The following is a 27,853-nucleotide window of genomic DNA, read 5'->3' on the forward strand; positions in this document are numbered from 1 at the left end:
AGCGCCATCCATCTGAGGATAATCATTGATACCTGGGGAGGTAATCAGTGTACAGAACCTCAGCCATTTCAAGCCGGGGCTTTCTCAGCGAGCTGCTGATGTTGTTTCATTACTACCTAGGCTGCGGTGTGAAGAGAAAAGTGGCCTCCCTGCGACTGGGACTGATTGCAGCTGGAATCTCTGCAGGTGTATAAAAGTTACATAAGTCTTATCGAATCTTTCAATTTGTGCTCTTCTGACCTGACTCTGGTGTATTTCGAAAGACATCAGAATCAGAGAGATGTTATTTCTTATGTTTCTGTGTTATAACCTCAATTTTAAGATTAAGACAAACCAATTCTACATACACAAACACTTTGCTAAAAGCTGCTTTTACGAAACAACACAATGTATTAGGCGTGTCCCTTCAACTGACCTGACTAAAAGCACCAAACTATCTCCTGATTACTAATTGATTTATAAGGATGTTTGGAAGGTGTTGCGAGTCAGTAATCATGTAAAGAGAAAGGATCAATTTTTCAAAAGTTTTGGCGTAGTCAGAGAAAGCCCGATTTCCTCTGTTTCACCAAAAGCATCTGCTCACCCGACCTCAGTGACCCTTCCAGAAGTGCATAAAGTGAAAAAGTCAGAAAAAGAAAAAGAAAAAGACGCCAAGGCTGATTTACAACGATGGTTGCAGATATACTTGAAAGTGCTGATTCTAACGCTTTCCAGAAAGTTAGATAGACAGAGAAATGTATGCCACATGTGCTACAGAGTCCTTCACGGTTGCCCTTTGTGAAAGAGTCTGAAATGCGTCTTCCTGCAGCAGAACAAAGTTACATGTATGATCTAAGTTCAGCCTTTACAAGGGAAAACAGCAACTACATCAAACTTTATTTTATTTTGATAAAAACACTTCTGTCTGTTAGTCGTCTCAACAGCTCCCTTTTGCCAACATGACAGCGCTTAGCATTCTGGTACAACTTTCCACAAACTTGAAGCTTTGCTTGCTCAAACTCTGGGGATTCTTTATGCTCTCCCCATCTTCATATGCTGCCCTTCCACGTGATTTGGATGGAAGGTTGATTTTGTGTCTGGTGAATTAGTTCTGTTTTGATTTTGCCATATGGGAATAAGGAATCTTTGCTCTTTTGGTGCTTTAGGCAGCTTCTCCTGGTCATGCATGAGTCTTTCTGGTTTCACTAAAAAAAAAAAGGTCATAAAAATGATCAAAGACAGCCTACAGAGAAGGTGAAAGGATTCAAAATGCCTTTACTACAAATGGCAAATTGAGTGAAACAGTAAGGCATGCTCTTAGCAAGATGTTTAAACAAACCACACTCTCATCGACAAACACAGAAGCCATAAATGAAAGTAATAATAATAAAAAGATAAAACCATGGCTCACCAACCAGGATAGAACTTTTTTCACTTTTTCGGACATACAGTAGTGTATTTTCAGAGTCAACAAGTGGGTCAGCAAAGCTTTTCTAATCTCACACATTATTTTCTGGTCACGTAGCACTTTAGAAAAACTGTAAGGCAATTATAGGGGTTGAGTTACTTCTCTGAATGACTGTTTTACCTTTACATCCTCCATATTGAGTTTTAATCCAGACTTAGTAAAAAATAAGGCAGGATGGAGAAAGTTTAATTAGTTAAGTTTACGAGCACACAAAGATTAATTCCCAATTACAAAGTATTAAAAATATAATTTGGTTACAGTGGTAACCAGTAGAATGGTCAAACTATAGCAGTACCATTAAATTAGGTTAATCAAATTGTGAAAATGTTACGTTTTATTTAATATTTCAATGAAGTACATTTGTCAAATAATTTCACTGAATCAAAATTGTGTCACTTAATTTAAAATCATTTCACAATTTCTTATGTTTTATCTGCTGTTGGGAAAACAATTAAATAAATTTAAACAGTTTCCTTGTTTTGGTTAAACTTGACCACAGCAAAGCAAATTCTGAGATAAGCTCTGTGTGAGAATTCAAGGTTTGGGATTATTTAAGAAAAAATCTTTAAAAATTCAAATTCTTAAGCAAACAGACTCAGATTTTTCAAGATTTTTTTGGGCTGATTTTACAGTCGTCTGGATAAGTGAATGGAAAACGTGAAGAAACGGCTTTCATTTCTGTTGTGTGGCAAAGGACCATTTCACTTTCGATGCACTATTTTAATGTCTATAATTATTTTAAAAAATTGGGAATGATTATGCCCTACTAAAAACAGACTCTTTACATCATAGTTTCTCATGTTTTATTACTTCGTTTTGTTTGCAAAAAAGAAAGTGTTACTGTCATTATATGTTGTGTATCTAAACCACACCCTGTTTAAAAACACTGGTCAGGTATTAAACCCTGATCTAAGAAAATCTAAATGCAGAAAAAACTGAAATCATTTTTGTTGTTTTTCTGGTTATTTTTTAAATAAACTTATATTTAAAGAAAACACACAAAACACTGTTTTATTTGATGTGCTTCATAAATTATCTTCCAATTTTTATTGTTTCTCATCAAGATCAATAAAAAGCATATACTCTGAGCAGCATAATAAAAAAAAATATCTACTACAATTTGGACAAAATCTAGAAGTCAGTGTTCTCATTTTTATCAGAATAACAAACACAATATCAAAATCCCTTATCTCCAAATAGAATCACATTGCTTTCCATTTGTCCTGTTTAACAGCGTCCAACTGATGTTTAATAAATAAATGAAACACTCAAAGTAGTCAAGTCAGTCACCAACAAACAAAACGAGGTATGTTACACCAATATGCAAGAACTAAACTCTCATTTACATTTGAAGCAGCACATTCTGTAAAACGCCAACATAAATTACAAGTACAGATATCAAAAGAGCCAAAAAATACTGTTCTAAATTCCAGTCTGTCCACATTTTTTATATATATATTTATCTCCTGTACAATAAAGATAGTAGTAATGCATGTTTGTACAGAGAAATATAGACGCAGAAGTAACAAAATAGACTGAAATAAATAAGGCAGTTATTCAATCTCTATGTATAGTACAAGAAAAATACACATATTCTAACATAAATGGAAAAATCACCACATTACCGAAGTTAAGGCATCACCTGTCTTGCAACGTAATGAAGAGCGTCAGAGATAAATTACAATATTCGGCTTAAAACAATTTCTGCATTTAGAAGCTTAAATGCATGTGTGGTACTTAAATCACTGGTTTGCAGCAGTCACTTTGGCACTGGTTCATCATTATTTTACCAATGTTGTATTTTTAAAATGTAGCCAAAATACAAGAGTGGTCTAAAAGCAATGTTACTAAATAATTACATGTCCTGAAAAACCATTGATGTCCCTTAAGCTTTTCCACATTTTCCCATATTACAACCACAAACTTAAATTTAATTCAATGAGGATTTACGTGGCGGACCAACACAAAGCAGCGCATAATTGTGAAGTGGAAGAATGTAGAAAATGTATTCATGTTCAGCTCCTCTGAATTAAAACTTTGGCAAGCAACCATTAGCTGCAGTTATCTCTGCAGCTAAGATTTACTTAATTCATTTAAGTTAATTCACCCTTTCACCTCCAACTCACACGTACACACACACACACACCTTCACATCAACTCAGAACATCTTTCTGTATGACCACAGCATGATGCTGCAACCACCATGTACGGTCAGGGTTATGAATACTGTCACTTTCCCTCCACACATGAAAAGTTTTTTTTTTTTCTAAAATGTCTTCCATTCACTTCACAAGTATGCTCTAATTTTTGTTGAAATTCCATTAAAATATGTTGAGGTTGTTGTTAAAAATTTCAGAAAACGTGAGCAAGTTTAAATGGTAGGAATCTTTTTTTTAAAGTACTGTACATGTATTATTCTGTTTCCTTTGGTGATTTAAACAAAATATCATGCCAGCTCTATAATAAGCTGTTTATTTTCTGATACAGAAAGAAAAATAATTTACATTAAGAGGGAACAAATAAGTCAAGAGGACTCACAAGCTTATGTAGGACTCCATAACTTACCCACGAAGCAGAAAAAAGAGGACTTAATAATCACAAAATAGAATCTCTTCGTGGAGATTAAAAAGCTTATACTGTCATCTTTTATAGCTACACAATATACTGAAGACACCCTTGGTTACCTGGAATCGTTCATTAAATGTCATTTGGTAGGAGAAAATATATAAACTACCAAGAGGAATATTCAGGTACAAAAAAAAATTGCTTCTCTGAAAAATATTGTAGGGAAAAACAGAGATCAAATCTCACCTCTGAACACTGGGTCACTCAAAACCAGACTCCAGGATCCTATATTTGCTCAATCAAGTACTGCGTTACCTTTAGGGGATTTATATAGTAACACATGGGGGATTAAACTAATTAACATGTGTACAGAATTACACCAATTAAAAATAATATTTGAGAAACATGTTTATTATTATTTTTCTCATGGCTCAATCTCCCAGTTAAGTTGTACAAGAGAAGCAGAAACGACTAGCCAACTCCAGAATGAATTAACTCAATATAAACTGTCAACTCCTGCCTCTGAAAGATTTCTGCAGAGTCGATAACATGACGCAACCAGCTAGGCTCCCTCGAATAGATGATTGTTTTTACCATCTTTTGCTATAAATGGATTTTGAGGGCGTCATTTTATAAATAGGATCAAACTGAGGTGAATGCAACTGAATTTATTTGTATCGGAGAGATAGACAAATTTGATTGAATATTCTGTATGAAAATTAGACTTTTTTTCTTTAAAGTTACTTGAGGTTACGTCTTTGCTGAATTGATGCAATGTACATTAAGTGAACTAAATGGATGAAAGCATGAATATTTTTCTCTTAGTAAAATATTTTATTGTTCCTTCATAATTAATCTAATATTGTAAAACCTAACGCATTTTGCATAAACGCCTGTTTTAAAACTACATACGAGAACACCAGTGGAACACCAGTAAGTGGAAATGTACAAATTATGTGTTGAGGTTTCACTCATTGAGCTGTCTGGGTTTGAGGAAAATGTAATCTTATAGTAAACTTACAAAAGTAATCAAAGCCATGTCGAGCTTATTTATGAAGCTCTTCCACAGCAGGCACTGACCAAATGAACAAAAGCCATGATTAAAACAAATAAATTCATACTCAAGCCAGTGGGGAAGGAAGGAAACTGAAGGAGCTGGAGAGAGCCGCTGCAGCTAAAGCAGGAAAAAATGTCAACAGTACAGCTATCAGATGTTCACTGCAGACATCTGGCATTTATGAAAGAGTAGCAAAAAGAAACCCATTGTTTCAAGACAGCTACAAAAAGTCCAGTTTGCCACGAGGCATGTGGGAACAAAACAAACATGTAGAAGATGAGGCTCTACTTAGAAACAACAATTGACCTTTCTGGTCACTGGATGAGATGCGGCAGAAACATAATTCTTCACATCATCTTGAAAATGTCATTAAATCTCACAGTAAAACATGGTGGTGGCAGCATCATGATGTGGTGTAGGTTTTAGTTTTCTAAAGCAAAGACAGGGGAAGCTGGTCAGAGTTAAAGGGAACCTGGACTAATCTAAAAACAGGGCAATCCTGGGAGAAGGAAAAATCTCTACATTGTGTTGTGTTGGCTGAGATCAGCCCAAAAAATGGGCAAACATTTCACCATCTAGATGTGCAAAGCTGGTGGACCGATGCCCAATTCAATGATGTAACAAAATTTGCAAAACTCCAAAACATTTGCATCGCTTCCGGTATTACTCTAAAATGTCCTATAAAATCCCCATCAAACAATTTAAATCTTAAAATGTTTATAGTCCCTTTCAGTAAAAAATTAGTCTTTCAGGCTGACTTTATTTTATGTTATTAATTTAAGACAAAGCAGACTAGGATATTTCTCAAACACTACTTCAGTCTACATTTTCACACTGACTCACAAGCAAAACTGAGGTCACCCAATTTACAAAAATATGTTTTAGAGAAAGAAACTGTAAACAACTCTAAAGCACAAAAAAAAAAACATGTCAATGTTTCAAACAGAAAAAAAGAACAAACAACATCAGCAGCTGAAGCTGAAGCCAGTTAAAACACCGTCGTTAAGTCATCCTTTGTGGTGGTTATCACACTTACACAACCTCTGCTCAAAAAACCTGAACACACAGCAAAATAAGCAGATAGAGGCAAAATGCAGAGAGATTGGGTGACTGTGCAGATAAAGACACCACAGTGCATTTCTTGGGGGTCAAAAGTTGTGCATGAGATGGATTACTTTGTGCAAACATTTCTGAAATATGTAGCTGTTTTGGAAGTATTCTGTCCCACGTGCTTTTAATGAAACAGTTGACTTGGACAGATGGAAACTCTTTTATTAATATTAACATCATGTAATTCTGAACCTGTAAAAGCTGCTCAGATTTGACTATTCTGCTAAATCTTTTGTCAGTTTGACAGTATTCATGGCATCCTTTATATGATGATGAGCCTGAAAGAATTAATGTCTAAAAAAACAAACAACAAAAAAAAAAACGGCACAACGTTTTTGTTTCTGTTCAAAACTTCAAATTTGGGCAGGTCACTAAAAGCTTCACAGTAGGTGCTTACAAATAAAAAAACAAAACAAAAAAGCATAACCACAAGTTTTGTATTAAGGGTTGATGGTGTCCAGTTTCAGCTTAGTAAAAAAAAAAAAAAAAGTGCAACTTGCTAACTCTTCTGTGACCCAGCTAACAACTATTAACAATAAATAATTGTTGTTACCTTGTTCTGTGATGACAGATGTGTACTATGTGTGTGACTAATCCACATAAATATAAATCAACGTTAATGCAAATGAAGAGATTAGCATTAGCTGGTTTTCATACGTGAGGCGTCCATTAGGGATTTTTGCTGTCAAGGTTGATGTGAGATCTCTGAAATTGGAATTCAGGTTATGCTCAAGCAGATTTGGGTCTCAGACACTCTCACTTATAGGACCTATTTTCTACTTTTGAGCCCCAAAACAAAAACATGCTACTACCATGTCAATGTAGTACATAATGTAGTATGTGGACAAAATATCTCAGTGTGTCTAAAACCTAAACAGGCAATGATAGCTTTAATAAGTTTTGGCTCAATCATTCCTCCTAAAACTCAGAGCTTCACCAGAGGTGTTTAAAGATATAAAAACAAGAGGAAAAATGTAATCCGTAGGTGATGGGCAATGTATTTTGTGATGTTTAAGACTGGAAGCTTTCTGGTCTTCCATTTATTTCTGGTTTTTGGTTAAAGTACTTCTGTTTGGTGTTTCAAAAACAATTAACTGTAGCCTAGAAGTTTTTTTTTTTTTTTTTTTCCAGGTTTTCAATTAGTACTCAGAAAGCGCGAATACCAATGCATGCATACCAACTTGGCTAAACAATGACAACTACAGTTAACGGCAACTGGTTTAGTGTTTCCTTCAAAACTTCAGTTTGTCCACGTCACTGAGAGCTTTACAAGACGTGTTTAAGAAACAAAGAAGAGAAAATTCGGAAACAACAATCTTCTGAAGAATGTGAAATAAACGAGTGTCCGGATTATCTGCTTAATTTGGAGTCTGATTTAGTTAAGCCCGAATTCCTGAGTCAGATTGCACTGCAGCAGCGTTTGCCGTGATGTAGACAGGAATAAATTTGAGAAACTTTGTGATTTATTACGGAAAATGTTATCTTCAGTGCTACATAATTCAACAGTGCATAAACTAGTCACTGCAGCACCGTACACAAGATATATTTTAAAACAAATATGCGACAAAGTAAATATGTAGCTAAATGTCATATCCTACCCTAGCTGTCACGGCCGGTGCTAATAGTTGACCATATTTCCTGCTTGACCAACATCCGTCACCCCAGGTAGATGGTTAATCTGCAGTTTATTGTCCTCACAGCGAGTTCATTGCACTGATCTGCAGCTCTGGGCAGTCTGTTGGTACTCCTGTGCAGAGGTTTGCCCTTGTCAGTAGTGATTTCTTCTTTTTTCTTTTACCTTAGTGTTTTTTTTTTTGTTTTTTGTAATGTCAGAGCTAATCTAAGCAGACGCGGACAAGAAACAGCAATATTTATCCTCGTCCTCATCAACAATGAATAAGGTTCGTGTTTCCGTCTGTGCTACCAAGTAACCTCCATCACTCAGCTGTGGGTATGCTGCTCCCCTGCTGCTCCGGCCGCCGCCCGGACGCGTTTAGGGAGCTCCGTTTCAGCAGCCTGTTGAGGATGTCCGTGCACGTCTTCTTGTACTGGTGCCTCAGCAGGGAGTACACGAAGGGGTCGCACGCTGCCTTGCTGTAAGCCAAGCACTTGGAGACGATTCCCCAGTGAGGGTCGATCGGCACTGCTGGAAATAACTCCACGATCCTGAGGGTAGACAGACGGAGAGGGTGGTGAGAGCAAGAGGTGGGAAAGGCAATTCGACATACTGGAAAAGAAATGCATGCCTGGAGCTTACGATGCAGAGACATGTAGGCAAAACACTGCTGGAAACTGAGAAGGTATTTTTTTTCTAGTGCAGCTCTACTAATTTAAGTGTTTACTTGTGTTTTTTTTTTTATTTCTCCAACTTAATTTTTCCTCTTTATGTGCAACCTACAGAGATTATTGTACTTATTTTATTTCTGTTTTTATTTGAATAATAATCTATAAATGCTCTGTAATGGACTGGCGATGTGTCCAGGATGTACCCCGACTCTCGCCGAATGACCATTGGAGATAGACACCAGCCTCCCGCAATCCTGCAAGCATAATGGACGATGGCTGGATGGATAATAATTTATATGGCATATCTTTATAGTGCCATCCATTTTCTTCGACTTGTCTGAGATATATCTCCCCAGTGAAACTCTCTAGCTCGTTCTGGAGGATCCCGAGGAGTAAAAGAGATCCAAACATCGTCCCTCAGCACTTTCTATCTCCTCTAAATGGGATGTGCACAAAAAAACTCCAATAGGAGGCATCCAAGAGGAACACTAATCAGATTCCAAATGACCTCAACTGACTGTGTGGAGGGGTAGTACATATATAGATTGATAAATCAAGGGCTTTCCCCTTGGCTTAGCAAAGGCTATAACAAAAGACAAAGCAGTACCTGCATTATGAAATAGAAATATGCAAACTTTATCAACATGTAGGCCGTTTTTTAAATAGATATCATTTAAGTCATCTTTGTCGAGCTTTACATTTAAAGGATTTTTCAGTGTATGGTCAATTTTATTTTATCAACATGCATGTTTCCATCACATATAGCCTGTGGCATGCAGGTCAAAAAGTTTAGTCTCAGTTGGTTGTGGCAAAACGGAAAGATGATTTTATAGGATTTTTTTCAACAATAATGTCCTTATTTCCACTCTTTCACAAAGGCAGAATTATAGAGTACATAACTAAAAGTTGTCTTTGAGCTGTTTCTCTCATCTTACCCACACCGTCAGTTTAGATGGACGTCTGTGTCTTGGCGGGTTGGCAGCTGAGTCATAATTTATCTATTTTTAGATTATGAAATCGATTGAACAGTGATCTGGGATTTTCCAAGCTGGGCTGTTGTTACATGGCCTAACCCTGCTTTAAACTTCAACCAACTTCATCCGTGACTTATGTGCTGTGGTCCTTGGTCTTTAAGATGCTGTTTGCTCCATGATGTTCTTCAACAAATCTCTGAGGCCTTCACAGAACAGCTATATTCATCATGAAATTTAAATAGAAACTGATTCAATGTGCTAAGCGGATGACCTATAAAGATATTTCATCCTAAATGGATTTTATTCAGGGGTATCAAAACCAACAACTTTCAGATTTTTATCCGTAAAAGGTGCCCAAAGCCATGCATCATTTCCTTCCACTTGATCGTTATGTGCTATTTAGTGTTGGTCTATGTCAGAAAATCCAAACTGAATTTTGTGATTGAAATTAGATAAAATGTGAAATTCCTCAGGGGTGTGAATACTTTTACAAGAAGCTGCGTTGGTATTGTAAGACAGATCTACATAGTTTCATTTTAAGGAAAATTACAATTTGGATCAATTTGAGGTTTCTTATGCACTGGGCTTGTTTGTCAAATTGAAAGTACAATTTGGAAATTACAGCCTTTTAGCAGGTATTGAACATAGTTTTCATTAACATTTTTGTATTAACATTTATTTTTATTGGTCTGATGTAATATTATAATCTCAAATGCTTTCACTTGCTGTATGTAGGAAATCATAATTACAAATAAAAACTAAAGCTTGAAAACAACAGTCTGTGTGTAATTGATATGTTCATCATGAAATAATATCCAAAAGTATTGGAGCCGGCTGTAAATACAAACTCAAAGCTGTCTGGATATAATAAAATGACTATGAAGTATTAATGGTTTATTATACAAGCAGTCCTTTAATTTGTAAGCATTAACCAAGCTATTATAATATTAGGGATTTTTCCATGTCATTACCTCAAATCAGCTATTAGCAAAAAAATCAAAAACAAAACAAAGGACAGAAAGTTGTTCAACTCACCAATTAATGGGGCAACTAATGATTCCCCAGGAAGCAAGCATGAAAATTTGCTTCAACTTTACCGACTTTCACATTTGCTCAGTCTTATAAAACTTTTTATTTTTTTAAATGACAGATTCTAAGTGACTGCACTCTAGATAATTACTGTGTTTAAAGTAGAGCTGTGTCAGCACATTAATGCTAGCCTTATAGGTAGATTTGACAGACGTTTGCTTCACTGGGATGAATTTTCATCATATCAAATTTATATTGAAATACTAATCTGCCATTTTCAAGAGGGAAAACATGTGCCGCCTTGTGGTGCTTTTTTTTAATTTTTATTACTGGCAGAGTATCGATAACACAACAAATTGTCTCGTTGTTTGAGCAGATGGAAAGCTTGTTGAATAGCCTGGAATAGTTTAATAACAAAGCCAAAGCTAATTTAATTTCAAAGAGCTTGTATTCCTTCCTCCATCACCAAAATGCTTTGGAGTATGTTTTAGAACAGTATTAAAGATCTAGAGAATTGTAAAATCAATGCAACTGATGGTCAAACACTGCATGAAGACAGCTGATACCAAGTTATTTTTCAGTCTGTGAGCCAGTTGCATCTTACCACATCTTACTGACATGTGAACTGTGATAAAGCAAGAATTCTGGCTTCTTGCTTTTAATGCCCTGACACACAAAGCTGTTCTTAGTTGAGTCTGGATTTAGATAAGTATAAATGTGAATTGTCTAGTTTTCTGTTTCTCTGGTCTGGGACAACTGGGCAAATATCCACAGACCTCCAGGGAAGAGGGACCTTTGACCAAAAAAGTGACACTCTGATTTATTTCTACAACATCTCAAGCTGGGAACATCTGACATAACATCCGACATAACACTGCTCGATGTCTTCTGGAGATGGAAAGGCAAATCTGCTTATGGTAAAAAAAAAAAAAAAAACATCTGGGGAAGGAAAGCTTCGATCAGGAAAGCCGGCAGCATCGTGAAAACTTATAGATACTCTTGGTTTGTTAATAGAAAACGTTAAATAGACAAACTTACAGATTACAAATTGTAAACATCACAAAACAATATGATATTAAATTTAAACTATAATTCCTTTTTTTATGCAATTCTTCAGATTATTTGCATGGATGTATAGGCATAATATATTTGTCAGTGAACATTCGGGGCCAAGGTGTCGCTTATTTGTTTGGTTCAGTTTCAATCAAAAATAAGAGAGAGAAACAATCGCATCTAACAAAAGTTGTCTGGAACAAACTCTATTCTGATTCTGTTGTAGCTAAAATCAAAAATTAAAAACCCTTTTGAAGCCATAAAGACAAGGAAGAACATCTACTCCCTTGAGAGAAAAAACTTTCATTCAGTTTTCTTCTTTTTTCTTTTTTACTTGCTTCAAGGAAGACATGCAACAGACTTTATAATGGTGTGTTCTATTTGAACTCCGAAGATGGAGTTTCGAGGTTCTAAGATATAAAAGTAATCTAACACCCCGCCGCCCCCGAAGTCAAAACTCCAACTGAAAAAAGTTTGAGGTTTCTCCTTGACCTTCAAATCCAACATGGATGCCTCATGCATATGGACACAGCCATAATGTTTTTTATTTTAGCTTTTCTCAGTCAAACCATCAGCTTCCATGTTACCTGGTCACTGAGTTCAAAACCCATAAAATTCAGCCCTTTCGCTTTCAAATGGATCACAAATGCAGTGCAGCAGTAGTCTTCAACACTGGTTCTTAAGGTTTGGTGTCCTGAAATATATTTTTTTTAAGAAACTTTCCTGCTTCAGCACATTCAAGTGAAATCACTAGGGTTATTGACGGGCTGCCGTACTTGAACGCATGCCAAAGAGGTTTGACCTAGCTGCCCCTGGAACAGGAAAACATTTTCAATTTGCAGGACACTTGCTTCCAAAGTTGGGGACCACACCTCTACCATTACATTCCTATTAAATTATAGCTGATAGCAGGAGACACTGTGGTGCTAAATTCATTTGGACTGTCAACGGCCTAGGCATGGGCAGAGATACGATTACAGCCGTATGAAACAGAGAGTAAAAATACCATAGGATGGTGTAGAAAAAACACATCAAAGTTGACCTTTAAGACATAACAATGTCTTCCCGCTCACTCCCTTCGACGTGTCCTTGTTGAACTTTTAGGTTTAGCGACAACAACCTCATCCTGAAAAAAAACAGTCTTCAAAATAAAGATGTGTTTTCTAAAACGTTTGACAGTAAGTTCAATTTTAAGCTCCAGAAAGCTTCAGAATAGACCAATATTTACCATAATTTAAAATATTACTGTGTGTGATTACCTCTGAATGTCTGTGTAGTCAATAAAGTTATCACAGTGTGGAAAAATTGAATGTGCAAAAAGAGGTTTTATCTTCAGTGATAGATTGTTTTCATGTTTGGTCGTTGTTCTTGTGTAAAGACTGTGCCAAACAATGTCACAGACTGTGGTTTCCCACCTTCCTGTTTACATGCATTGGTACTTAACAATATTGATACGCACTTGTCACTTCAGGCTAGGAACACCCAAGAAGAGCTGTAGCTTTGCAAATGCTCTGATTCGGTTTATCACGATTTATCAATTTGGCTCTGTCAAACTGATAAAATGTTCACTTGCTACCACATACTTGCCACTTATTGACAGTTTCATTTTGTCTGATTCTACAGGTCAGTTTTGGTAACATATTACCAAACAAAACTATCAGACATCTTAGCAAGAGAAAAGTGCAGTTGCCTTCTTTCAGCTAGCTGCCCAGCAGTGCACAGCAATAGAGAGGCAGAGCCATTATACTTCCAACTCCTGCAAGAGAAAACTCCAGTCACTGTGGCACTCTCCGTGACCTCTCTGTAAACAGATTTTCCATAATATCAAGGAAAATATTAGCAGCTCTGCAACAGTAACTATTTAAAACCTTGGTATATATACCATGTTGCTGATAACCGCTACATGCTTAAAGACATACACATGGATGGGCAAAAGCTTGGAATCTTGCAGGAATCCAAATATCCCAATAGGTGATTTGCAAAACAGGCTCCATGACTCATGTTTGCCCTCCAGAAAATTACAGTCAACCTTTGGAGTCAAATCAAATTTATTTTCAGACGCAAAACCGCAGATAGAATTTATCTGGTTATGTTCCAAACAAGAAATAATGCCAGGAAATATTTCTTTCCTTGACACAGAGACATGAGCCTCATTTAAAAGAAGACTTTGATAGATTAGAAATATTATTTGGTCTCAATCTTGTTTTTTTTTTTTTTGGTTTTTTTTTTGTATTCATTTAATTATTCAAAGTAGTAAACTAAATAATGATTTATTTCCCATTACACAGATTTTGTTTTCCACATTCTCATCCTTTCACCTTGCATCACTTAAGTCCTCTTTCTCTCTCCCGTGGCCTTCTTTGGCATCCCTTCTTCAAGCAGTGATTGATGCCAGCGAATTCAACAAAGTGGGGATGCACCAGACGAACTTGAGGAGAAAAAAGTGCCAATACAGCAGCAACAACAGCCGGACAGAGGCGTATTACTTATCACAAGGTCAGCCACTCTCATCTTCCGAACTCAGCCCGCATGGAGAGGAAGCAGGCAGGAAGTGTGAGTGGGAGGGCTGGCGTGTTGGAGGAAGGTAACCAAAAGGCTCTGCAGCGTTTTGTGCGTGCTACACTCACCTCGTGATCACATAGGGAGCAAAGCAGAGCATGAAGGTGCCGATGAAGGTGCTGATCTTCCTCGTTGCTCTCTGCCGCCGCCTCTTCTGCTCCTCCAGGCACCGCTGGCGGACGCTGGAAAGGAAAGACAGCCAGTTTATTCCCAGTGGGGCAAAATCTGAGGTTTACTGGGATTACTTCTGGATTTCTGTATATTGAGGATATTAAATCTAAGGAGTCGAAAGCAGTTAAGCCGCCTTATTAAAACGAACTCACATTCTTAGGAGCTGCGTTGGAATCCTTTGTGAAAATGTGAGGCTGTGTTTGAATTTGTTGCCAAATTGCTTTAAGCTGACCTAAACGAAACATGAGGCCACAAGTGGTGGAAACGCTACATATGTTTTTCCAATCTCGTTCCTAAAAAGATCTGAAAAGTGTGGCCTGCGTTTGTTTTCAGTTTCCCCGAGTCAGCACACTGATCAACAACCTTCCGCTGCAGCTAGAGCAGCGAGTCTCTTGGCAGCTTCTCTCATCCATAGACTGACAATATTTTCCATTCCTCTCTGCAAAATCTCTGCAAAAACTAGAAGCAGAAGCTTTGAAAATTTGCAACACATTCACACGCCATTAAACGTAGATCTAAACTTTGCCACCATCATGTTTCCCAGTAAGCATGGTAATTTTGTGGCGATATGCAATGTTCTACTGTGTCCTGCAAATATTGTCTTTGCACATTGATCAAATAGTTATTGCTTCTCTGGACTCATCTGAGCACAGCATGTTCTTCATTATGTTTTCTGCCACCATACACGCCTTGCAGCAAACTGCCATGTGTATATCTTGACATAATACAGAAATTACTAATATTTGCCATATTATACTAACCCATCTGAGCTATGATTCTCTGCAACACCTCTCAAGTTACCACGGACTGCATTGCTTAGTCTTTAAGATGTTCTCCAGCAATCTTCTTCTTCACAAAACAACTATATTTATACCATTAAGATGCACATAAAAGGATTTTTATTTAATTGAAAATAAGGCTTGAAAACACACATTTGTGTGTAATTCATATTTATATTATGTTTTATTTAGCTACTGAAATTAATTTATATTTCAGTAAAATTATAATTTATTGCCTGTCTTTTCCCCAAGAGTTGTTGCTTGTGAACACAGCATAGAATATGGAAAAAATGTAGAATCCAAAGGAAAACAACAACAAAAAAAAGATTAAACTCAGATGTGGGTTTGGCTGGAGGTGGTTGTCAAATCAAACTCTGCTTAGAGCCTCATAACCTTGGGGCAGCTCTAGGGCCAGCAACTTTACGATGGGAAATGCCCCTGCATCTTTGGTACAAACACTGTTGAGAATTTGAAAAAAAAAAAAAAAAAGGCAGATTGAACATTTTGTACATTTACCTTGATATAAAACTCAATTCATAAATTCACACAAAAGCAAAGGGGGCGGGAGGGGAAACAAAAAGCATTACGTGTATCCTATAGGAGCTCACCTGGGGTGTATGTCCACAAGCAGCACCAAAGTTTGCATCGTTATAACATCGATCCTCTTGCAGTGAAACCGGGCCACTTTAAGAACTTTGAGGTATGTGAAACATAACACTATAAAAGACAGGAGGAAGGTGAAGGAGTGGAAAAACACGGTGAAGACAACAAACTGGGTCCTGCTGCTTGCCCTGGCGTTGGACAGGGTGCAGGACGCGTACAGCCGGTGATAGCCCACCCACGAGAGACAGGCGGCCACGGTGGAGAAGGACATGGAGTGCGCCCACGTGTAGCCGAGCACTAGCGCTGCGTCCTTGTGGCGCATCTTGGAGTGGTACCTCAGGGGGAACACCACCGCGATCCACCTGTCGATGCTCAGGGCGGCCATGCTCAGCATGGAGTTGGTGGACAGGAAGGTCTCCAGGAACCCGGCGATCTGGCAGAAGCCGTCTCCCCCCGGCTGAGCCCTGCTGACGAGTCCCACCAGAGTGAGCGGCATGTTGGCCACAGTCAGCAACAAGTTGCAGAAGGTGAGGTTGAGGTTGAACAGACCGGGCACCTGCCTACGGATCTCCGGGTTGTAGAGGAAGCAGATCAGCACCAGGACGTTGGACAGCAGCGACACTATGATGATCACAACTACCAGCACGGAGAGAATTACCTCCGCAGTGTCCATCCTGCGCGCCCCACCAAAAAAAAACAAAACAAAAAAAACTCACTTCTCCACACTTTTAGCGCGCATATCCAAATCCTGTTTGCCCCTCAAGAACTGTATTAATAAATAAATGAAGAAAAAAAAAGAAAAAAAAATACATCCTCACATTTGTCCAGATGCCTCCCTTTCCCCCCCCACCACCACCTCTCCACTCGTCTACATTGCATTGGAGTCGAAGATTGTTAGAAGGTTTCCAGCATGTTTAAAGTAAATCTCAGGATTAGAAAGTGCAGGTCCCCCTTTATGCCTCTAAGCTGCAGGAAGCCTCTCACGCCACAGCTGCTCTGTTCTAGTAGCCGCTGCGCCCTGCAGTGGGGAGTTTGTCATCCTGTGATGCCTCGCTCTCCAGGCATCACCCCTCCGTGCACACAGCACAACTCCCTGCGTGGACCGCTCTGTTTCTCCCCGATCTTTTCTGAATACCAGAACAGCTGCACAGCCACCTTGAATGGCGGTTAAAGTTATTTTTGTAAGAAGGAAAAAAGGGAAGGGGAGAAATAAATAAATCGTCATTTATATTTCTATGTAAATGACAATTTAAATAAAAGTAGAGATGAATAGATGTGCAATGACTTAAATGTTCTATTTACAAATAAAACACTGATTTTTTTTTAAAGCAAAACTGTCCAAACTGTCTGTCTTTCTCACTGTCTGACTTTAAATTAGGTTAAACCTTTTTTGTTTTAAGTCAGAAACATAATTTCAATCTCAAATTCCACAGTAACAAAAGATTCAAACTGAACTATTTGGACACGATGACCATACACCCCTACTACTTCAAAATCCAAATGTGAACAAGGGGCATCATGGTTGGAAGTCTGGTTGGTCTGCAGGAGGAAGTGGTGCATTTCACAAAATAGACGACGTCACGGGGGGGAAGAAAGTTTTTGTGGAAAAGTTAAATCAAGATATCAACGTTAGCCTACATCAACCAGTTTGTATTTATGCAAGAATAAAATAGCAGAGCGAGTTATGCTACAGAATCTCGTAAAGATATCCACGAACGTCTCCGTCTTATGTCACGTCACAGCCTTAAATTTCTGTTTTCAATTAATTTTACTGGAAATTTATGTGACCAACTCAAAGTTGTATTTTATTTTGTAGTGGGAAAGAAATCCATCCAAGGATTTAAAAAATAATAATAATACAAATGAAAACTTGAACATTGTCCAATGCATTTGATTCAGCCCCACTGAACCAAGCATTTTTTCTGCAGCTTTCGAGGAATATCTGTACCAGGTACATTTTAAAATAGAATAAAACGTCTTGACAGGTTTGAAGTTTACCAAACTCCCCCAATTTGCCAATGATGGACTGAACAAAATTCACTAAAATATTCTAGGATTAGGAATTTGTTTCATAACTCAGTCCTGCTATAAACTTCTCCACAACTTCTTCCCCGTTCTGTCTGTGTGTTTTAAGATCTTCACAATGTTGTATGTTCACTTAATTGTCTTTTATCTAATTTATTGTATCTGGTTTGTAAAACCATGCATCCCTTTCATCCGATTTCACAATCATGTGCTACTCTGTATCGGTCAGTCACATAACACGTGAAAAGGTTCAGGAGGTGTTAAAATAATACATTTGCTCATAACAATGTAACAGATTCTCAGAAATTCCAAACTGTGCTTTTGACAGTCACAAAGTCTGTGCACATTAACCTTTTGATCATATTATAATAAATATAAAAAATATCAGTAAGCGCAAACACCTCATATAAACTGTACAGCAGCAGTTTACAGTTTACAAAGAAATATGTCTGATTTGTCTGTATTTATGTCTGTCTATCTATTAAAAGAAAACAGCATCATTTAATCAGAACTCATATTGAATCAAACTGATTTCTGCAACACTTGTGTTCGTATCCAAGTTATGCTGGTCTATTTCCTTCCCTCTTGCACATCCTCGTCACCATCGCTTCTTTTCTTGTTAAATCTGCCTCATCAGACTGATAAGGAGCAGCATCTTCCTTTTTTCTTTTTTTTTTTCCTCAGAAGCTGGATGACGCCCCCACACTCTGCTGCCGCTCTGGACCAGAAGCGTGGAGAATTGGACCTCTGAAACATGGGACTCGTCAGAGTGTGACGCTGCTGCTGAGGCATGTGAGCGACAAGCCGGATGAGACGCTGTGGCGAGAGGGGCAGAGATGTGGGTGACGGAGAGTTGCTGCTATTGCGATCCGCACAAACACACGTGGCATTTCATTGGTAAGGATGTGACCCCACGTAGTCCACCGTGTCAAAGCTGCAAGCTGCAAGCTGAACACCTACAAAGCTGGCTGCTTGGTTTGGAAACTGCTGTGCAGTGATTCCAAGGTGTACCGAGGCCTCCAACAGTGAAATTACATAACTTCTTTCTTAGATGTTAGCATTACCTTTTAGACATGATGCTGACCTGGCATTACTTTAAAATAGGCAGTTTTAAACATTTTTTAGAAAGATTCTCGAGTATTTGCAGAATTTAGCTGTTAGATTATGTCTGTGGTCTCTAAGCTCTGTGAATACTGGGGATACACTGTTCTATTTTTTATTTTTAATTGGCATTGTGGCGTGACAGTGTTTGTGAAAATAATAATAATAATAATAATAAAACCACTGGCAGATTCTTGATTTATTTTGTTATGTATATTTGGGCAGAAAGTACTTCTAAACCTCCTCAGGGTTTAACAGACAGCCCGTCTTGTTTCCGCTTTTGGGATGTGTGCGTTTAAAATGAAAGCCAATAGTATCATGTAGCATTGTGGCTGGGCACTTAAGCGTCCCAAGCTGCATTTTCTTTCAAATATATGCTGGATAAAAACAAAAACAAAAAAAATAAATTAGTGAATAGCAGGATTTTCCAGTATGTTATTAAATATGTCCCTAAGTGAGGGAAATTCACTGATCAGAGTCAAATAACTGTGCAGTAGTTGTCAATACTGCTGTGGTAAGTAGCATAAATAACTTATCTTTGTGTTTTAAATAAGAACATTAAGACCATAGCATGTGTAAAAACCACGAACTGTGGTGTTTTCACTCAAAGTTATCACTGCGTGAGAATCTCCCAGCAGTCAAATCCTTGTTTAAACTGAATTTGCAGAATAATTTGCTATTTAAATACATTAAACCTGCTATGGGTAAATCAGTCTCTGAAGGAAGACACAGTCAGGCACTGCCATGCTCGTCAGGCCTTATCAACGCAGTGCCACCAGTTGATCTCAGGCACAGGTGCACCTATTTGTAGGCGTTTTGTTAATTATTCTTTTCATGATTAAATGTCAGCTCCACAGACACAAGCACCAGCGATCGGTCTCTATAGCTTGAAGGATAATGAGTGATGGATTATGTAACATGCATAGGTGAGAAAACACAGCTTTGATTGATTGATTTAGGGTTGTTGTTTTTTTTTTTTTCTTTTTCCTTTCTAAGATTTTTGCAAAACACACAATCACTGATATCCGGCCTGTTACCATATTAAATAGAAGTGCATGCAAATGGAATGTATTGGTAATTGAGAACAAGTAGCAAATGCATTTTATGAAATCTGGAACAAAGACTGAGTAAATTGTAACATTTTATTTTATTTTTTTATTTTTATTTTTTGCAAAGACCACAAACATGAAGCGTTTTGGTGGATTTTGCATATGGATAGTTATTACTTATCTTTAACCAATGTTATAAGGGTATTTAGCAAGACATAAATATTCATTCCAAATGAAAAGGCGGGTAAGAGATGATCTGTAGTCTCTCAGAGTATTCAGTTTCTGTTATAAAGATTATAACTCTGCTGAGGGGTGCAAACACCGGAAAGCATTGTATGTCAAAGTGTGAGTCACCCACTTGACAAACATAGACAAATATTAGTAAAACAACACTTGAGCAAAAATTATATAACAATGCAGTATTTCCCATGATGTGCATTTCTGTTTAAGACTTTACATGCGTGGATATATTTTGAGTAATGGACACTGCTTTGATAATCTATTTTTATTTCTATTTTACTTCTTTTTTTTTTTTACTCATATAAACTATTATGTAGCTTTGACTTGACTGGATTTCAGTTGCATTGTGTTACAGAGTATTTTATATCTCTAGTTATTTTGTGATGAATCCAGTTCTGTTACATTATTGTGTCTCAGATTACCGTCTTACCCTGTTTTTTTTTTGTTTTTGTTTTTTGTTTTTTTACCTGTTTTGATTGTAAAGTCTATCCTCTTGTGCTGCATGTTTTCACCATGTGTTTTCAGTTTCGATTCCCATTTGTTCCTCCTTCTGTATGTTTTGAACTTTTTTTTATTTTTTTTATATGAAACCATTGCTTTCCATGCATACATTTGAGTCCGCCTCCAAATCGACACGTAGTTTGTACCTTTGGGTATGGCCCCTGGCAACCGTTCCACGCTTTCTCGCTTGAGCTTAACGTCTCCTGTCAGCCAGCACCGCATGTCCGACACTCCTAGATGCAGCCCTGGCAGCCTCCAGGGTCGCAGTAGCCACATTCCCCTCCGTGCTGCGACCCCCAATATGGCGCACTAGACACCGCCATCACACCCCTCTGCCAGCCTTGGGTCAACATGTCTCACTCACTTTACAGTGGGCCTGGACACTGCCTTGTTTCCTCTCAGCTTGAGTCACACTGAAGCCATCCTGTCACATCCACAGGCTAAGCCGTGACTCCAGCCACCCTCTCCAAACAGTTAGCAGTCGCCGTCTTTCCCAGGGCATTCATCAACTCAGAAGCTGAAGAGTTACAATCGCATTAGTCTCCAGAGCTTCTGTCTTCATCCCCATTCACCACAGCGCTAGCCTGTTCAGACCATCCTTCTCACACTCACTGCTGCTCCCACCTGTGCATTCCTCAGCATCGTCCTCGTGGACTCCCGGTCCCATCACCACTCTCATGGCTTTCAGTTCTGTCACTGTGCTCAGCAAACTGATGGTTCTGGCTATCTGATCACTTTCCAGGTCTCACTCACTGAACTGTGCACCCACCAGGTTTTAAGTGGACGCACTCTCAACACACAAAGTCTTTATGAAAGCTATAAACAATGTGTTTTTTTATTTATTTTTTTATTACATAGTTGTTGAAACTATCACTTTGTCGTGACAGTATAGTATGAGACCATTAACATATGGGGGGGAAAAAAAATCCAGCTCCTTCACCTTCTACCAGTGCTACTACGCTGTCTGAAGAAACGCACCACTCCAAGTCATAAACAATCAATAAGAGCCAGGAGGAGCGTCTTAGTGCTGTCAATTACAGAGCTTTGTATTGTGGCTAAGCACTACAATACACTCAAAAGATGCTGTTGTATAAACCTGCCAGACCATTTAGGTTTTCTGGTTCTGATCTGATCTGCTCTGCGTCCCCACAACCAGAACCAAGCATTCAGTTTCTATATGCAACACCAATCTGGAATTAAACATCCGGAAAATTGCAAAACAGCCGAAACACTGAGTTAATTTAAATCTGGACTGAAACCCATCTGCTTAGCGTTGCTTTTGAACCACAATAAACGAAACACTGACCAACATTTTGATGCGTAATGACTGCACTTGGCAAAGTGCAATGTTTTAATTGTTTAAATCTATGTAGATGATAAAAACATGGTTTTTAAAATTCTCACTTGTAGAGATGTTTGTGGAAATCGTTGTTTTTTTTTTCCAACTTAAAATTATGTTTGAAGATAGAGACAAGCACAGCAGGCAAACACACAACCCCTCCAGTGTGTATTAGTTTTTATCACTTTTTTTCCTAAGTGAACAGAATTAAATGCGTTCTCTTTTGTGTGGTTTCAACAGGGAATCGTTCATGTTTTGTACGATCAGGAGAAGGCGCAACATCCGTCGCTCTTTGAGGATAATGTCTCCTGTCAGAAAAACTACTGACGGACTTGACTGTGAGAGACTGTAGAATGACAGAGAGCCTGCAGCGCTCCTCCTTTATGCTGCAACAGAGTGGATTTGAATTCGCTGCCAGTTTTGATTCCACACTCCACTTCCCTTCGATGGGCAAACTTTCCTAAAATCTCAATTCTGCTTTTGTGTCCTCCTGGCTACTTAATATACCTACTTGTATTTGAAAATTACGGAGAATTTTAACGCAGTTCTCCACTTTGCAAAAGTATTCACACCCCTTGAACTCCTTCGCACTTTACTGCATGACCGCAGCAGGTCAACGAAGTGCAAAAGCGACGACGAGAAAGCAAAATGCTGCTCACAGACAGTCTTGTGTGTTGAAGTAAGATACCGACAAGAATGATCAAAAATGTCAGGCGCCAACGGAAGCACAATCTGCTACTTAGTTTAGAAAACACATATTCTAAACCATATGCACTGTTAGCACAGCAGTCATGCAGCCTGCAAAGGCCTCAGTGGTGAAGACAGGAGGGACACTCGCTCAGACAAGAAGCTTTATATAAAACGAGTGAAATGTCAGCCTGTAAGTAAGGAAAAGTGAAGGTGTTGACACTGCTAACAATAATGCTGAGAGGCCAGCTTCCTGCTCCTCCTGGCTTAGTCATCATAACTGCAACCGCTCTGAGCTTCTATAGCTTGCGTGTACCCAATCCTCAATATGTTGTAGCACTTAGAAACAGCACAGCAGCGTTCCAAAGCATGCGCAACATCGTTGTGTTAGGCCGTTATTATAATCACACTTAACTAATTGGCAATTAAATGGCTTAATTTTCCGACATCTAAAATCACAGTAATTAATGGCGACAAGCAGTAGAGTTTTGAAGGAGTCATGATGGACTTTATTTTATTTTATTTTATTATTTTTTGTTGTTGTTGGATCTCCCACTATATACCTGCTCTCATCAGACAGGCCTCAATTAGTGTACGGCTGAGTCAATGAAAGATCAGGACAGCTTCTGGCTTGATGAGACTGTTAGAATCCATTTGAAGATGAAAGGCTCTAAACACCACCTTCAGATGTGTCTTTGTGTGTGATTACATCCTGTGATCGACCCTGTCTGCTTGTTTGAACAAAACACGGTTGCTTTTCCACAACAGCGTTATGCTTTGAAGATCAACCCTATTATCACTGGTATAATGTGGCTTTCTTCCTGCTGATAAATATGTTATCTCAGACACACAGAGCGGTGTTTCCTGTGATTAAATGTCCGCACATGATTGTGCCTTCTGTGGTTGTTTTCCCTTTTACTCTTCTTATTACTGCCACTCCACAAAATATCAGCTTGCTTCCAGCATGCAGCCCATTTAAGATCCTTTGCAGATAGTTTTGCATAATAAATCACAAAGAAATGTAATCATGGAGCAAGAAAATAAACAATTGGGAGATTTGTATTGAGATCATAATGTTTTACGGTGCCCACCACATTTAGTCACATGCCTTATTAAGCTGTAAAGAAAACACAGTCATAATAATAAGTGAATTTTGATATGCAGAATGGTATTTAAGTACAATGTGCCATATTACATTAGCTACTTAAAAGTAACATCAATTGATAAACACAAAATTTACAGAAAACAAATGAACAAATTTGACATCTTATTACTTCCCCAACAGCGACATCAACCAAGAGCAGAAAAAGAAACATGTTTGTACACCAACTGTAAAAATAGTGCAGAAATTGTTTTTCCCAAAACCAGCTGCTTTGGTGCCCTAAACAACCACTTAGCTGGCAACGTGCCTTGGGCAGGCTCTGCATGGGGCGTTGTTATTTTACGCTGATCGAAGTGTTGAGGAGCTTTTAGTTAGCACGCAACGATTTCGTGTCCCTCTGGGGCACAAAGATTTGAGTCAGAGGCTCTTTTCTCTTGGTCCCTGTTCAAAATGGGACGGTGATGAAGGACGTGGCAACAAATCTTTACAGAGTAATACAGTGTGACTCAGAACCGTTTCACATTGGAGGAGAACTGTGGCAAAGAGTAGCATCTTCTGTTCCCAAAGTTTCCATGACGACTTTTTCCTTCCCCACATCGTACACATAAACCCGAGGAGTCTGCGAAACACTAATTTGTCTTTAACTGGAACCACGTGCTTTGTTCAAATAAAAGAAAATTTGAGCTGCGTGGCAACCAAATAAGTGCCTGAAAATCCACCTCATGCCCATAAAAGTATGGCAAAGGACGTGTGTTGCTTTTGGTCCCCTTTTTATTGTGATTTCTACAAATAATAATAATAATAATAATAATAATAATAATAATAATAATAATAATAATAATAATAATAAAAACATATTTAACTTCTTTTGTTTTTTTGTGCATACTATTAAAAATAATAGACTCATACTAGAGATTTTGAAACACTGGATAGCAAAGAACTGCTTGGAATAAATATAACAACAACAATGTATTTTTTAAAGCTGTAGGTATAATCTTATAGCATTATAAATCCATCCATTTTCTTTACACTCTTGTTCATTGGTGGGGTTGCTGGTGCCTATCTCCAGCTATCGTTCCAGGCAAGAGGCAGGGTGCACCCTGGACGGGTTGCCAGTCTGTCACAGGGCAACACAGAGACAAACAACCATGCATACACACACACACACTCACACCTAGGGGCAATTTGGAGAGGCCAATTAACCTGACATGTTTTTGGACTGTGGGAGGAAACCAGGGTACCTGGAGAAAACCCACACATGCACAGGGAGAACATGCAAACTCCATGCAGAAAGACCAGGAATTGAACCCAGAACCTTCTTGCTGCAAGGCAACAGCTCTACCAACTGTGCCACTGTACAGCCCGCATTATAAATCATTTCAGGAAAAAAAATAAAAATAAAAACATATTTTGGTACTTTTAAAATTAGCTCCTATTCAATAAGGTCTTCGCTTCTACTCGTTTCATTTGCAATATTACCATTTGACCATCACATAAAACTCAAAAGAATCGCATGAAAAAAAAAAAAGCCTCTCTGATAAGAGGCTTTACCCTCGTTCTCCAGCTGTATGTGCTGAGGCTCAGCAGTGCAGCGTCCAAACACAATCTAAGGCTCGTCTGGTTGCATTAGCCGGGCCAGTGTTGAGGAAACCCAGCAGCAAATCTGAGCTCGCCATCAGCAGTTCACAATCAGCGCTGAACAGACTACACGCTTTTTAATTTCAGCTGCAGAGTGCTGGCGGCGTGTGCTGAAGGCTACAAATGGTCGATTCTTACAAGAACTTTGCTTTTGCAGGAGATTTTATTGTGAGTGCTGACATATCACTTCAAGCTGCTTTGTTTGGGCATGGAAAACGTCTTATTGAGCCGTTATCACGGCGCTTAGATAAAAAAAAAAACGTTTTCCACGACATTTGCTGTGCAGATTGTGGAGCATTTTGTCAGATTTATAGCCAGATGTCTTACTGTTGGATCAAACAAAAGAGAGGTGGAATGAGTTGAAGCTTGGCTAACACTAACAAAGGAAAACGTGCCATTTTTATTTCGGAGGCAGTTTTGCCCAAATTCAACACACAAGACATGTTAAACTCTTTTAGTGAAATCAGTGAATTTTAGTCAAATATGAGACTCTGTCACAGCTTTATTTCACAGATTAAGTCACTGTGACACGCTTAATTGCTCTGTAAAGCCTGTGTTTCACTGAATTTCAGAAACAATCATCACTTGAAATGTAATGATTGGCATCCTGCAGTGAGCTTCCTCTGTATAATGGCCGGATTCACCCTTAAACATGAGGGGGACCTCGGTGAAGCTGCTCTTCCGGTTCGGGCATTTTATCAGGATTCTTCCTAGATGCCTTCCCTCTTTGAGGATTTCCAGCACATCCTACTCGGAGGATGTATCTGGGGAAACCCAAAACAGGAAAATATTATTGGGTCTGGAGTATATTGTCTTTGCAACCTACAATCATCTTTCTTATTATTTTTATTTACCTAAAAATGAAGGTAATATTCCACCTGGCCAGAAAAAGGAAAAGGCTAGTTTATTGTGAAGCCTTTAGGAAAAGGAGTGAGTGTCTTTTGAAATAGGATATGCAAATATATACTTCCGATTGTATAAAAGACATTTTATCAATGTTTATTGGGCATGATGTGTTGTGTGTGCCTTTCCATTTTTAAAAAAAATATCTTCTCTGTGGTGGAGGAGTGGATGTTGTTTTGTAACAAAAAAAAATTATTTGGAGTATGAAAAAAAAAAATGAAAAAAAAAAAAGCTTTGCAGTAAAAATGGACCACAAAATGCACAGATATAATTTTGCCAAAAGTTATGTCGAAGAAGCAGAAAACATGTGGGCAGTACACTGGTCAGGTGATTGAAAGCTGAACTTTTTGGCCAACATGCACAAAAATAACAGTGCACACACACCACTCTGCACATCATAAACAAGAGATGAAGAGCTGATGATTTGAAGTTACGAGGCTTGAATTGTGTCTAAGTTTTTTTTCTGTGATTCGCTCCTCCTTAAAGCAGCTTTTTCGGTTAAAGAAAAGTCAGTTTTCTCATTCTCTGTTCTAACATACGCTGACGGGATCAATCCACCAACTTCACTTGATTTCACGGTAATTTGATGAATCTTCGCAAATTTTAACCACCGCTTCAGTCACCTCTGAGAGAGAAATCTCTAATTAAAAATGCTGAAGCTTAATTATTCCTTTATTGACAGCTTGAGTCAGCCAGCACAGACGGATTCCCACAGAAGATGAGAGCACAATTTACTGTCAGGAGATGAATTTATTAGAACAGTGATTACATGTAAAAGAGAGAGGGTAATTAGGGTTTGTGCCTCTTGAACCATGGAAGGCCTCTCTTCTGGTTTTGTGTGTCTCCTCTGAAGCTGCAGCTCTGTGATTGTGATGTGATGGTTTGTGACACATGTGACGGCTTACAGATGGAAACCTGATCTGTTCCCTGAAGGATAAGATCATCTGAAGGAATGTGAAGGAAGCAGGTCATAATTACTCAGATACATGATGAAGCTAAATTATGCACAGTAACCTCATTTGAATCTTTGTGAGACTTTTGTGCAAGTCCAAAAAACAAAAGATGGGATATAAAAGACGTTCTTTTTATATATAAAAGAACGTCTTTTGAGGTTCATGAGTTCAGTCTTTAAGCCATGCACTCCTGCCTCCTAGTGGAATACTGCAGTATTACATATAAACGCAAACCGACTTTAAACAATAAGTGAATCCAATTTAAACTGCGGCGCCTCCTTGTGGCAAAGAGAAATCAGTGCTGGGTTTTTGTCAGGTCATTTTCGTTTTCTGCTGTTTTGACGGATGGGTTTGCAAATTGCATGTCCAGCTGGTTATGAATATCTGACATATTTGACACCTTTAAAAATAAGCAAAAGGTGAAAGCCAAGAAGCTCTTTGGTGAGCTGAAATACTGCATTATGGACAATGGCCAACATGCACAAAAATGTGATTACCATCAGAGAAGGTAATCGGAACAAGTAGCTAATTCTACAGTTTGTGTAAGGCTGCTGTCAAATAAATTTGAATGAGCATCTGGAAGCTGATTTAATATCAGAGGTCACAGGACTAAATATTTGACTTTTCCTGTGCTTTGGGAACGTTGCGCCGCCGCTGCAGCTGTGATGAAGCCCCTTCACCG

At 38.4% G+C, this 27,853-nt stretch overlaps 1 protein-coding gene and 2 long non-coding RNA genes across 3 annotated transcripts; 1 reads left to right on the forward strand and 2 right to left on the reverse strand.

Moving 5' to 3' along the window:
• Positions 1-2,457: 2,457 nt before the first annotated feature.
• Positions 2,458-26,616, reverse strand: LOC107838443 (uncharacterized). The gene is made up of 3 exons (XR_001664507.1): positions 26,606-26,616; positions 24,834-24,844; positions 2,458-3,593 (listed from the first exon to the last, which is right to left on the reverse strand). It is a non-coding gene; the product is annotated as an uncharacterized LOC107838443 (long non-coding RNA).
• On the forward strand, positions 3,550-23,890 carry LOC107838442 (uncharacterized). Its single transcript, XR_001664505.1, has 3 exons — positions 3,550-3,620; positions 11,174-11,177; positions 23,877-23,890. It is a non-coding gene; the product is annotated as an uncharacterized LOC107838442 (long non-coding RNA).
• LOC103150557 (G-protein coupled receptor 26) lies at positions 4,738-16,739 on the reverse strand. Its single transcript, XM_007570239.2, has 3 exons — positions 15,639-16,739; positions 14,149-14,262; positions 4,738-8,345 (listed from the first exon to the last, which is right to left on the reverse strand). The coding sequence occupies exons 1-3, from the start codon at positions 16,304-16,306 to the stop codon at positions 8,117-8,119; spliced, it is 1,011 nt and encodes a 336-aa protein (XP_007570301.1). The 5' UTR covers positions 16,307-16,739; the 3' UTR covers positions 4,738-8,116.
• Positions 26,617-27,853: the final 1,237 nt, after the last annotated feature.

The sequence above is a fragment of the Poecilia formosa genome, unplaced genomic scaffold, assembly GCF_000485575.1.
Source record: "Poecilia formosa unplaced genomic scaffold, Poecilia_formosa-5.1.2 Scaffold7, whole genome shotgun sequence".
NCBI lineage: Eukaryota > Metazoa > Chordata > Actinopteri > Cyprinodontiformes > Poeciliidae > Poecilia > Poecilia formosa.